The sequence below is a fragment of the Zingiber officinale genome, chromosome 9A, assembly GCF_018446385.1.
Source record: "Zingiber officinale cultivar Zhangliang chromosome 9A, Zo_v1.1, whole genome shotgun sequence".
NCBI lineage: Eukaryota > Viridiplantae > Streptophyta > Magnoliopsida > Zingiberales > Zingiberaceae > Zingiber > Zingiber officinale.
In genome coordinates, this window is record NC_056002.1 from 53,371,073 (window position 1) to 53,385,719 (window position 14,647).

The following is a 14,647-nucleotide window of genomic DNA, read 5'->3' on the forward strand; positions in this document are numbered from 1 at the left end:
CAAAATCGATTTTAGATAAAATCGATTGTTAGACCAAATGACCTTAGGTTGATATGAAACTAGTTCTTATGTGTTCGTGTATCTCTCCTGATTATATCAATGACCTTAAACGTCAATTTGACATTTGGTATATCAGTAGATTTTATCTAAAATTGACTGATTGACTAAATAACCTTGGATCGACATAAAACTAGATCCGTGTTTGGCAAGTTTTTCTGATTATATCCATGTCCTCAAACTTTAATTTGTCCAGAGCAATAATTTTTTGAATAAAATTTTCAAATATATTTGTGTTCACAAAATTATTGCTCTCAATATATTAGGTCAAATTAAAGTTTGAGAGGATGAATATAATTAGGAGAACTATCCAAACATATAGGATCTAGTTTCATGTCAATCTAAGGTCATTTGATTCATCAACTGATTTTGTCCAAAATTAGCTGATGAACAAAATAACCTCGGATTGACATGAAACAAGTTTCTATATGTTCATTTATCTTTTCTGATTATATTCATACTCTCAAACTTCAATTTAACTTAATATATTGAGAGTAATAATTTTTTGAACATGAATATGTTTGAAAATTTTAATTCTTGTTCAAAAGATTATTGCTCTCAATATATTACATCAAATTAATGTTTGAGGATATGAATATAATTAGGAGACTTAGCTAAACTTGTAGGATCCAGTTTAATGTCAATCCGAGGTTGTTTAGTCCATCAACCAGATTTTTTAAACACGAATTAAAATTTTCAAATATTTTTACGTTTAAAAAATATTGCACTTAATATTTTGAGTCAAATTTGATGGTTGCTACTCGGAAAACCTATAGGTTCCACTGTACAAAAATTTTGTACAAAGGTTTGAACCTTTTCGTAGCTACCATGTGTTCTTTTAAATTAAATTTTGGATCGCCTGTGGAACTTAACACGTTTGATCCAAAACTTAATCTATTTGTTCTTTTAGGTTTTGACTTGGATCTCCTGCGGAATTTAACACGTTCGACCCAAGTCTCCTTAAGTTATTAATTCCATTAAATATTAATTTCCATAATTGGTTCCCAGTACTGACGTGGCGAGGCACATGACCTTCTTGGATATGGGAGCAACCACCACCGACTAGACAAAACCTTTTATAGAAAGCTAATATTTAATTTCCTAAAATAACTTTAGGTTAACCAAAGAGAACAATCAAATCACAAGGAAAAGAAAAAATAAAAGAACACAATATCGAAAAACATATTCGAAATTCTAGAACGTAAGCCTCTTGTATTTGGTATTATTTCCATAAATAACTAGCATGATGCGGAAAGAAAAATTACTAGTTATACCTTGTAGAAAAACCTCTTGATCTTCTACCGTATTCCTCTTCTAACCTCGGACGTTGTGTGGACAACGATCTTCCGAGATGAGAAACCACCAACCACCTTCTTCTCCTCCTAGCTAGGTTCGGCCAACAAAGAGGAAGCTTCACCAAGGAAGAAAATCAAAACACTAACCAAGTTCCAAGAGATGCTAGCTTTCTCTCCTTCTTCTTCTCCTCCTACGAGTAGTATCCGGCCACCACAAGAGCTCCAATGGAAGAGGGAGATTCGGCCACCACAAGAGGAAGAGAGAGGAGAGGATGGCCGGCCACACCAAGGAACAAAAGAGGGAGAGAAATAATAGATGTTGTGTCTTGTGAAGGCACCCTCACCCCTTCTTTTATATTCCTTGGCCTAGGCAAATTAGGAAATTTAATTACAATAAAATTTCCTTAATTCCCTTGACATGATTTAATTGAGAAAAATAAAATAATATTTCCCCAATTAATGCCGGCCACATCATTGGAGAACAAATTGGACAAGTTTCAATAAACAATTAAAACTTCCTAATTTGTTTCCGGAAATTTTAAAAAATAAAATTTCTCTTCAAATCTCTTCATGGTTGATAAAAAGGAAATTTCTATAATTTTAATTTTACAACATGTGAATAATTTTTAAAGAGAAAATAAAATATCTCACCAATCTACAAATAAAGAAAGAGATCTAATCTCTTTCTTTAATCTTTTGTAGATCTTTTACAAGAGAGATATTTTAATTTTAATTCTCTTTAATAAATTATATCTCCCACATAATAAAAATTAAAATTAAAATCCTTTTAATTTATTTTCGACCCTACTAGCTTGGGTTCAAGCTAGGGCCCACCCAATCTTATACCTAGGCGGCCCTAGCTTGTTCCCAAGCTAGCTCGGCCCCTTATTAGTGAGTATAGAAGGTGTGTATAGGTGGGTATAGAACTCATAAATAAGAGGCTACGATAGGGACCGAGAGGAGGAATTGGTTTTGGTCTCTGATAAAATTAAGCATCTCGTGTTCGCCAACACACAACTTAATTTTATCAATAATAATCATTCCACTAGAGAACTATTATTGAACTACCGCACCAATCCCAAATTACATTTTGGGCTCCTTCTTATTATGAGTGTGTTAGTCTCCTGTGTTTAAGATATCGAATGTCCACTAATTAAGTGAGTTACTGACAACTCATTTAATTAATATCTAAGTCCAAGAGTAGTACCACTCAACCTTATTATCATGTCGGACTGAGTCCACCTGCAGGGTTTAACATGACAATCTTTATGAGCTCCTCTTGAGGACATTATCAACCTAGTATCTCTAGGACACAGTTTCCTTCTATAATCAACAACACACACTATAAGTGATACTATTTCCCAACTTATCGGGTTTATTGATTCATCGAACTAAATCTCACCCATTGATAAATTAAAGAAATAAATATCAAACATATGTGCTTGTTATTATATTAGGATTAAGAGCACACACTTCCATAATAACTGAGGTCTTTGTTCCTTTATAAAGTCAGTATAAAAGAAACGACCTCTAATGGTCCTACTCAATACACTCTGAGTGTACTAGTGTAATTATATAGTCAAGATAAACTAATACCTAATTACACTACGACCTTCTAATGGTTTGTTCCTTTCCATTTTAGTCGTGAGCTACTGTTTATAATTTATAAGGTACTGATAACATCATCTTCTGCATGTGACACCACATACTATGTCATCTACAATATAAACTATATGAACAACTACAAACAAATGTAGACAATTTGACCAAATGTGATTCTTTATTCATAATGAATGTTTACAAAGCTTAGGCTTTCAGTATACACTCCAACAAAATTGATGTTTGATGACATAAATATAATTAGAAGAGATAGACGAACATATAGGAACTAATTTCATATCAATCCAAGGTCTTTTGATCCATCAGCTAATTTTGGGCGTCCATCAGCCGATTTTGGGAAAAATCGACTAATGGATCAAACGACCTCGGATTAACATGAACTATTTCTATATGTTCGTCTATCTCTCATAATTATATCAATGTCCTCAAACTTAAATTTGACCAATGTACTGAGAGCAATGATTTTTTTTTAACAAGAATTAAAATTTTCAAATATATTCGTATTTAAAATATTATTGTTCTCAATATATTGGGCCATATTAAAATTTAAAGGCATGGATATAATCAAGAGATATACGAACATATAGGAACTTATTTCATGTCAATCCGAGGTCATTTTGTCTATCAGCCGATTTTGGGTAAAATCGGATGATGGATCAAATGACCTCGGACTGACATAAAATTAGTTCTTATGTGTTTGTCTATCTCTCCTGATTATATCTATGTCTTCAAACTTTAATTTGACCAAATATATTGAGAGTAATAATTTTTTAAACACAAATATATTTAAAAATTTTAATTCATGTTCAAAAAATTATTGCTTTCGATATATTGGGTAAAATTGAAATCTTAGGACATTGATATAATCAAGAAAACTAGCTGAACACATAGGAACTAATTTCATGTCAATCCGAAGTCGTTTGGTCCATCAGTCAGATTTTTTGAACACAAATTAAAATTTTCAAACATATTTATGTTCATAAAATCAATGCTCAATATATTGATTCAGATTGATTTTGAGGGCGTGAATTTAATCAGGAGAGGTAGAGGAACATGTAGTAATTAGTTTTATATCAATCCGAGATCATTTTACAAATAAATTAGTTTTAGACAAAATTAATTTCATATTAATATGAGGTTATTTAGTTGATCAAACAATTTTATCTAAAATTAATTTTGATAAAAAAAAAATAAATCAGTTGACTTATTTGATTAAAATTTCCATATTTTGATACACAGCTAAATGATTCGACTTATTTAAAATATCAATTGATTGATAAGAATAAAATTTAAAATAAATATATGATTTAATAATTTTAAAAGTGTATGTGATTTAATAATTTTAAAAATTTACGTACATGGTCGGTAAAAAACTATGTAAATGCATAGCACAAACTAAAATAAAAAATTTGATTAAAATTAATTATCCACGATGGGATCCAAAACGGTGGTCCCGGTCGGCACCCGTATTGATCTGTTTCCTTCAGATTTAAGCAAACCAATCTTTAGAAAAGTATTCCGTTCGTATTAGCCCTAATTTCATCCCCTTTTCATGTCGTAGGCGGCGGCGGCAGCGGCAGCAGCTGCAGCGGCCACGGATCTCGAGGCCTTGGCTCTTTTTTTTTTTTTGTTCCTCCTCGTCCCGATCCCACTCGCCTGATCAATCATCTTGCAGCCCTAGTAGTTTCGATTCGGCAGCTCTCGCAAAGGTTTAATTTTTCCGCTCAGTCGATGTTGTACTTCTTCTTGCAGTTCGAGTTTCTGTTTCAGCGGAATTGCCCGCCCTCTTCGTACTGAGGAGAGATTTGGGCGTCTTATTGAAACTCCTCTTGGTGAGTTATCCTTGCCGCGGTTGTGGTTGCGGGTTGAGGTTCTTGTCTCGGTATGAATTCGGGGGAAGATTTGAGTACTGGCCTGCGGGGAGAGAAGGAAAATGAAAACGCAGAAGAGGTACCTCCTTTGGGCGAAATCGAAATTAAATACAATGGAGTATTGGACCTTGAGGAAGTTTCTCATGTTGGTTGTTCAGGTGTTGGAGATCTAGGTCAGGAGGAGAGGAATGTTTGTTCAGCTGAAGCGCTGGTGGATGTGAAGGAAAATGGTAATGCCGTAGGGAGAGAACTTTCGGCCAAATCACCCTCTAATCTGATGGGATCTCCTTCTGTTGAAGAAGACCCTGTAGCGGGGTCAAAGTCGGCACCTTCTAAGGGCTATGGCCTGAGGAAATGGAGGAGAATTAGGAGGGATTTGAGCAATGATGTGGTCAGCACCGCTGATTCTGCTCAAATACACAAACGGAGGTTTCTGGTCACTGATCCATCAGAAGCAAATGACAACAGGCAGAAGAACGATAACCAGAATGAGGATGAAGATTCAGTTGCCTCATTGGTGTCCATGAACATAGGCGGCACGCCCCTTCCAATGACCCCAACCACATTAGATCCAGAATTTGGCTTATTAGTTGCAGCTTCTAGTTTCAGTATTGGAATAGACTCTGAGAATAGCGATGACCAAAGTAGTAAATCATCAACAGCAGCAAGTGCCCCAAAGTTCAGGTATGAAACAATTGGTTTTGGGAAAGATAGAAGCAGGGCAAAGGCTATTGGTGGAAAGGGATCAGGGCATGTTGTGCCCCAACGAGGACAACGAGCCAAAGCAGGCAGATCTGATGGGAATAGGAAGCTTAAAGAAAATCCAGTTAAAATTGAGATGGAGAATTCCTATTCCAGCATTGAATCTGACTTGAGAAGTTCTAATGCTGCTTTTGTGCACATAGGAAGTGTAGCTAGCAATAGTAAGCAGAGTGAGAAATCTATTAATAACAACGGTGAGCATAGTGTTTCTTCTCGGCGAAATGAGGAAGTTAGATTGAGTCAAGTCAGAGATCTATCAAGGGAATATTTGGATGCTGATTTGTCCAGGGAGGTGAATGATGCTAAAAATGCGAGTGGCCAACAAGGGCCAGAGCTTGATCCCATTTTTCTTGAGTCAATTGATTCTCTTCAAACAACAAAAGAAGCATTAGAAAAGGGTATGCCTTTTATACGACTCTGCGCTTATGATCAGTAGTGCTTATTTTATTTTATTTTATGTTTGCTTATCTCTGTTCTGATCTTTAAGATGTGAGCCGGCATCCCTCAAAAACTTAGCTTGACCTTAGAATAGTTGGGCTTCAGCCTTTGCAAATGCAACTGTTAACAAAGTCATACTTATAATTCAATCGCTATATGTTTTATTACGTAAGTCTCATTTAATTCACTTATATTCTTTTACACTTGACTCTTTAAGTACTATTTCTATAATTGTGTCAAACACCGACACTCCATTACTGGCACTTCAAGTAGACACATAGAAATTGGTATTGCATGTAAAACTTTTTAAAAATATTTATACTTGTGAAAGATATTTATTCCATAGTCTGAGTAAGGTATCATCTTATTGATATGTAAAACAACAAAGTTCATTCTCCTTTTCAACTCGCAGTTGATTGTTTGCCTAAGAATTAAATGCTTAAAATGTTTCTTCTCATCCTATTTTTTCCTATATATGTCTAGATGCTCATATAGTGATTAAACAAGAATCCAATCATGCTATGCACTTATGTAAATGCAAGCATCTCTTGAACAATTTCAGTTATCTGTACCTGATTAACTTTGATCCTTGCACTACACTTTTGCAGTGTCGATAGTAATTTTGATGTGGGAAGGCTACTTTTATGCTTCTGTTGCTTAATTAAGTAAATTTCTTTAATATAACCAGGGATTGTGCTCCAGCATGTCAATCATCCATCTAGTTACAGATTTCAACATGTTTCCTTATCAGAATTCAGAACACACACACTTCATTAGATATTCACTCTCTGAGTCTGAACTGTATGAATTGTTTTGTGGCTTAGCCACACGAGAAAAAAATACTTGTTTCGAAGTCTTATTATTTCATGCCTTTATTTATGTATACAGCAATATTACTTTATCCTTTTTTCTAACAAATCTTGTCACCCACCAAATGATTTGTTTTGTGATATTTGCACAGAAATCCAAAAAATTGAGGAACTGAGGAAAGGCAACACGTTTGATGATTATGATAGTCAATATGAAGACATAGAGGGGGTTAGTCCCACAAATATCGAAGGCAATTCTGTTGAACTAAATCAGAAGATAGAGCATCTGAAATGGAAATTAGGAGAAGTAATAGCTGATGCCAAGGTCAAAGAATTAAAGTTGAACGAACTTGAAGCTGCGAACAAGGATGTAAGTAGCTCCGAGCTCTCGATCCTCCAAGAGAAGTTGAAGGAAATGGAGGTGGATTTTGAAAACCTGCTTGAAAAGAAGATTGAGGCAGAAATCCAATATCTGATGATGAAAAGAACTACTGAAAGTTGGAGAGTCCTAACAGAAGATCACATTGCTCTCTGTGAGGAGAAGAACATCCAATCCGAAGAACAATCAAAGGCTATGCTCACACAGAAGAATTTAAATAACAAGATTGTCGTGCTCAGTAAAAAAGCTGAAGAGTTAGTGGAAGACCTGTCTATAACAAAAGAGGCCTTGAGGCTGCAGAGACAAGTCGCCAAGTACTCTTTTTGCCTTTTTGTCCAGATTCTGATACTTTGTATCGCATTAGCATTGTTCATCGCATACGTGCTGCCACCGCCATCATCGCTGTCAATGGGTGGGATCACACCGACATGATCTCCAAGGAAAAGCCCTTTGTATTTTTCTCCTTGTTATTAGAACTTCCCTGTATGTTGTTGCTCCCAGGAACACATGGATTTTGCTAATTTCCTGGCGTTTCTTTTTTGAACAAGTAGTATTCTTGTTCTCTTTTTTTTTTTTTTTTTGCCAAGTTTTTGATATCGAAACTCAAATCTTGGGCGTGCCATTGACTTGCATTGCATAGATGTTTTACTCTTTAGCTTCTGAAAGTTGTTACTTTAAGACTTATTGTTGTGCTTACATTACGAGAATGAGTCAAGAGGAATGAAAAAAATAAATGGAGTTATTGGATATTCATTTTGAATGCTCTTGATGATGCTTCTACAATGATAATAATTACAACATTTTTATCTTAGTGAATTTAGTTGGTTATATGGATTCTCATATGTAATTGTGTTTGATTTACTGTTATAGAGTCCTGTTATGCAACACCCCAGGTGTCTGTGCCTGGAGTGCGCGATTCAGTGGGCGCGGCCACATCACGTGGGCGTTGTCCACTCATTTGCATACCACGTGCGTACCTAGGCGGCGCGATGCAACATCTCCCACTTATTTTGGTGCCATTTTAACATCAATTTAGTGTAACTTTAACACTAAATAATTTAACTCTAATTAATATATATCATTTCCTACCTAAAAGAAATATTCTTTAGAATATTTTATTTTTCATCTTATAATTTATTATTCAATATACATATTAATTTATTAAATATTTTGATTACGATAATAATTATTATTAAAATTAATAGTTTTATGGTACATGATAACTAATTTTTATGATATCATATTTTTAGTTACAAGAAGATAACTAATTTTTTTATGATATTATGTTTTTAGTTACAAGAAAATAAAAATAAGTACTTTCATTCTTAATTTTGGTGTAAATAATTTAATAGACATACTAATATTTAAAAATAATATACAATCATAAAAAATTAAATAATAAAAAATTTACATAATAAATTCAAATTAAATAATATTTATTTATAATATTTAATAATATTTTAAATATAAATTTAATATTATAATATATTATATTAAAAAAAGATACTTTATCAAAATGATGTAAATTTTAGTGTTATGTTGAAGAGTATTTGAGATTCTTTTTACACTAAAATGGTATAAAAGGGTATGTGTTGGAGTTGGTCTAAGCCCCTATTATATTCTTATTTATATTTAAGTAAATTTTATTATATTTTATTATTACTATTTTTTAAAATTTCTTTTCTTATAATCTTATATCGCTAAATTGAGATATTTATTTATTATTTAAGTATATATCCATATCATTTTTAATGTTTTTTTAAAAGTTTTTTCAATGTCTATATATTTTTATTCCCTTTTATTTTACAAATTTAATACCAGATTAGATCGATTTTAACTAAATTAGAATAATTTTGACTGAGTTATAATTTGTCTTTTAATATAATTGAGTTATATTTTATAGTAATTTTGATTAACAACAACTAAATTTTATCATATTAGATGATGAACTATGAAAATCTTTTTTATACAATTTTATTTTTTACTATATCGTTATTTATATTTAAATAAATTTTATCTTATTTTATTATTATCAATTAAATTTTTATTTTTATTGTTTGATGTGTATATTTATTTTAATTTATAGTATCTAACTAAAGCATTTATTATTCATCTATATACATATTCGTAAATACAATCTCTCAATAGGTGTAATCCTGACTTTCTTTTCTACAATTTTTCATTTGTTCTGTTGTATATCCTTATATATCAATGTATCCATCTTAATATATTCTTCTCAACTCTTATATTCTATTCATGTGTTTGAGTTATAGTTCAACATTCAATTTCATATAACATACTAGATTTAACTATCATTTTATATAACATTTGACGTTTTCTTATATTTTAATTATCATATTTATATTCTATGGAATGTCAAATGCTCTTAAATATTATTATAATAATATTGAAATAGAAATGTTTTAGGATAAAAAAATAAAACAGACACCCTTTCTTAAATATTTTGTTAAATTAGTTGAATAAGAAAATCGATGTGCACATGATAAACTTTGCTAGTGTTTTACAATAAAAAGATAAATATATATTATCAAATAACATACAATAATATAGTAATTAAGGATCCCTGTTCATATCATTTTCGACAAAATGTCAGATCAAGATATCTAAGGTATAATATACATGTGCTCATATGAATATCATCACTCTTTTTGGGTATTGATCACCAGATGTGCTACGATCTATTTAAGCCATGGGAGACTAGGCATCGATCGGACTCTTTTGTCAGTGCCAAATAATCACCTCATGTAGGTGCATTTATGTCACGAGTAGAATACTTTCTTTATGTACTAGTTATTATTTCAAAGGTTAGTAATCGTTTGTGATTTATCTTCTCCGTGTTGACTCTGGGACGGATTGACGGGGGCGCTGGAGACGAGCATATTCGCCTTTTGCCACAATTTATGTCACGAGTAGATTCCAAAGGCTAGTAGCCGCCCGTGATTTATCTCTTCCGTGTTGACCTTGTGACAGGTTGGTGGGGGCGCTGGGAGCGAGCGTACTCGCCTTTTGCCACAATTTATGTCACGAGTAGAGCCCGCGAGGTTATGGTACAGCGACAAGATATCCAGGTTGTCACCCAGATATCCGGAGTTCGAGCTTCAGCTATGACGAATTTGTATGAATTTTTCCTCCAAATGGGGCATGCAACTAAAGGATGTTGGGCTCTTGGGCTACTCGCTGTGAGTGCTTCCCGATTTATCCTAGTGGCCGGTGGAAAACTTCCTTAGGATCGGACCAGCCACCCCATACTCGACGTTACCCAGCCTGATTAATCATTTTTTTTATTTATGCCACGAATAGTCCAACATTCTTTTGGCTATCCTCCATCCTTTTGGGGTCCACCTCCTCTCATCTGTGGTGTAGAGCAAGGTGAACGATGGTTGAATCTGCATGATAGGGGATGCCATCATCACATGACGTCTGTAAAATCTTTATATCCAAACGGTACATGCGCCACCCTCCCTTATTCACTTTTAGTAAATGATAAGCAGGGTCGATCCTAACTTTGGAGAGCCCTTGGCGAAAAGAGAAAAAGAGGCCTCATAATTTTTTTTTACTAACATACAATTTGAATAGAGTTTAATAATAAAACTTAAAAAATAATATATTCTATTTAAAATATGATGAACTCCATATAAAATATATTTCTCAAAATTCTCCAAAAAATACAACATACAAAATATATTCACAAGTTTCTCCAAAAAGTGCAGTCCCTACAAATACAAAAACAAAACAAGTATCAAACAATCTAGATCTTCTAGCATTTTGGGAAGCAAAATTATCAATAAGGTCTTCTAGATCAAGTTTTTATAACACCTCATTTTCAATACATAAAATTGTCAAGTCATTTAATCTTTCTTGAGACATAGTTGAAGGCAAGTGTGATTTTATCAATTTTAGTTTAGAAAAACTTCTTTCTACTTATGCTATAGTAATGAGTATAGTTAACAAAACTCTATAAGCAATGAAAATATTAGGAAAACAATATAAGACTTTTACAAACTAAAGAACTTCAAAAGCTAACTTTGTTTCTGTTGGTAAACACATTTGTAGCACTTACAATTCAGAAAAAAAATCATCAACATCAATATCAGATTTATTATTATATTTTAGAACAACTTGAAGATTATCACAATACTCATGCAATCTATTATCATTCATTGAAAGAAACTTTTTAGGATTGAATAAAAAACCAAAAATGTTTTCAAGATTTCTAATTGTTCACATCTACTTTTTAAAGAGGAAATAACAATATCAACGACAACAATAAAATAATTAATCCTAAAAGATTCCTCAGCAGATTGTGAAATCTCTTCATGATAATTTTCATCAAATTGTTTAATTTTCATCAAATTGTTTTTTTCTATGAGTTGTACATTTTTGAGGAAAAATAGAATTAATTTCCATTTTAGATGCAATCTCTTTTGCTAATGTCATAGCAGATTGGAAACCTTCAATCCTCTCAAAATCTTTATTGCAATATCAATTTGCATATCTTTAGATTACAACTTTTTACTAATCAATTCAACTTTTTTCAAAATATTATGTCATATAGTCATGCCCAACAAAAATTTAAAACTTTCAAGTTCATATGTTACTAAAGATTCAACCTCACTCTTAGTCTTAACATCTTCACTAACTTTTGATAATTCATATAAAGCTTCTCGTATCTCATTTGGCCGAGTTATTATGGTCGTGATATTAATAACATGACTTTCCCATCTTGTTGTTGGCAATAACTTTAAAGTTAATTGATGAACATGTTCTTGTAAAATCTTCTACCTTTTTGTAGAACTAGCAAATAAAGTATACATGTGTTGCACAACTTCAAAAAATGGCACAACCTTAACACACGAATTCGTCATATCACAAATTGTTAAATTAAGAAAATGATAAGCACATGACATATAAAATGCTCTTAGATTTATTTCAAGAAATCTCTTTATACACCTTGATTTTTTACCTTTCATATTAAAACCATTATCATAACCTTGCCTTCTCACATTATCAATATCAAGTCCGTTTCTAAGACAGATTATAATTCATTAAAAAGTCATAATCCAGATGTATCATCCACTTTTAAAAACTCTATAAAATACTCATTTACCTTTATAGGACAACCTAAGACATCCACACATCGAATTATCAAAGTCATTTGCTCATGGTGACTTGCATCTGAAGTACAATCAAGTATCACTGAAAAATATTTTGCCTCTTTTATTTTTTCAATTATAGTACTTCTGACTTTAGAACCTAATATAAAAATCAACTCATTTTGAATCTTATGACTAAGGTAATGATAATGAATCTCATTATTTTGAATACGTCTAAAATGCTCTTGCATTACGAAATCAAATTCTGCAATTAATTCAAGTAGCTCCAAAAAGTTACCATTACTGCTTTGGTAAATTTTTTCATTATCCCCACAAAAAGTCAAATTATGTTTAGCAAGACATTTCACAATAGAAATAATCCTAGGTAAAACAAGTTTCCAATGTTCTTTCTTTTTCTTAATTTGCACTTGGATTTCTTTGTCAATTATTTCATTCTTTTTCAACCTAATTTCCAAATCAATTCAAGTTCTCATGTTAGTAATATGCTCAATACCATTCTCATGTTGTCTAAGTCTATCACTTAAACATTTCCAATCATTCAAACCTTCATTTGCCAACAAACTTTTATTCTTCATTGATTTAAACAATTTGCAACAAAAACAATATACTTTGTTTGCATCTTTCGAGTATACAAGCCATTTTCTATCTTGATTCTATCCATTTAGTAATTTTCTTGTGTAATAAGAATATGAAAAATGTTTCAAAAGCTCATCTACAGTGAACTTAAGATTACTTTCTCTTATAAGGCCTTTCTCTACCAAAAGATCTCTTGTTTTATTATCAATGTTATCCCAAGATCTTGGATCATATATATCCAGAACATGACCAGTTTTCTCTAACTCATTTTAATTCTCAATTATATTACCAACTTCTACATTCAAATCATTATCATCAGTTTCTCTTAATTTTTCTTGCTCGTTCATTGCATGATTATTGCCATCATTTTCTATCAATTTTTTCTACTCATTGATTGCATGATTATTAGGTTCTTCTTGATTATTCAATTGTTGCATAATCATTTAGTTCTTCTTGATTATTTAGTTGTTGCTCATCTATTACATAATCATTTAGTTCTTGATTTTCTTCTTGTAATTCATCAATTGAATTTTCAATCGAAGAGCTAGTTTAAAAAATTTATGAAGAGCACATTTCTTAATTTTAATAATCTCTTTTACACTTTTTTTAATTTCTTTTGACTCTCAGATAGATATTTCTTTGAAAACATGCTTGTAATACAAATTTCAAGTGAAAATAAAACACATAAAACTAGCAACAAAGCTACCAAGTAGCAACGAAATAAAGACAAGTAGTGAAAATAATAGTAAAAGAGTAATAAAACCTGGTTTGTGCTAGAAGCAATCGATAAATGTCACTTTTACAATAATTTTCAACTGAACCACAAATCTAAGGCAATGATCACTGAGAGATGGAACTCGTAGCAGTTTTACTCTTCGAGTATAAATCCAAACACTTCTTCCTTAGAGGAACTCAAACATGAGTCACTGACTCGACCATCTAGAAACCAAAGCTATGAAAGGGAGAAAGAAATGTTAGGACCAAAAGTAGCTAGAGGGGGGGGGGGTGAATAGCTCGTCGCGTTGCTTGTTTCTTCAAGGATATGCAGCGGAAAATAACAGAGACAATCACACACGCTAACACGGTTGGTTTACTTGGTATCCACCTCACAAGAGGTGACTAATCCAAGGATCCACACCAACGCACACACCCTCCACTAGTAAAAACTCTCCTTTATGGTAACTACCAAAGGCGGAGAAGCCCTACAAGACTCTCGGTACAAGAAGAAGGAAAGGGAAACAAAATACAAGCACAAAGCTTACAATGAATGCAGAAAACCCTAACCCTAGCTTCTCTTCTTGCCTTTGATCCGCCTCTTGACTCGGAGAGCTTCCAAGAACCTTCAAGAACTGGCGATCACGAGCTTTGAGAGTGCTGTGGAGGAGCTGGAATCGGAGAAGTTCTTGCCGCAGCCATCGAACGCCTGCAGCTATAAACGACGCCAACGGTCGGATCCCGATCGATTCGAATGTTCCCAATCGATCGGGAGGCTTTGGATCGATCCACGGATCGATCCAGCGCGCCTCTACGCCCGGATCGATCCACGGATCGATCCGGCGCTTATCGCGCAGCGATCAGCGTCCCAATCGATCCATCGATCGATTGGGACCTCTGATCGATCCACGGATCGATCCGACCCCCCCGAGCAGAAGCTCGCTGGATCGATCCATCGATCGATCCAAAGACTTGGTTTTTGTCCAAAACC

At 33.1% G+C, this 14,647-nt stretch overlaps 1 protein-coding gene across 2 annotated transcripts; it reads left to right on the forward strand.

The window, feature by feature from the left end:
• The first annotated feature begins 4,484 nt into the window (after positions 1 to 4,484).
• LOC122019913 (WPP domain-interacting protein 1-like) lies at positions 4,485 to 7,981 on the forward strand. 2 transcript variants are annotated; one of them, XM_042577538.1, is made up of 3 exons: positions 4,485 to 4,922; positions 5,002 to 6,003; positions 7,005 to 7,981. In XM_042577538.1, exons 2-3 carry the CDS (start codon positions 5,121 to 5,123, stop codon positions 7,661 to 7,663), a joined length of 1,542 nt encoding a protein of 513 aa, XP_042433472.1. In that variant the 5' UTR covers positions 4,485 to 4,922; positions 5,002 to 5,120; the 3' UTR covers positions 7,664 to 7,981. The 2 variants fall into 2 exon arrangements, with proteins under 2 accessions (XP_042433472.1, XP_042433471.1); XM_042577537.1 differs by having other exon boundaries at positions 4,485 to 6,003.
• The last annotated feature ends 6,666 nt before the right edge of the window (positions 7,982 to 14,647 follow it).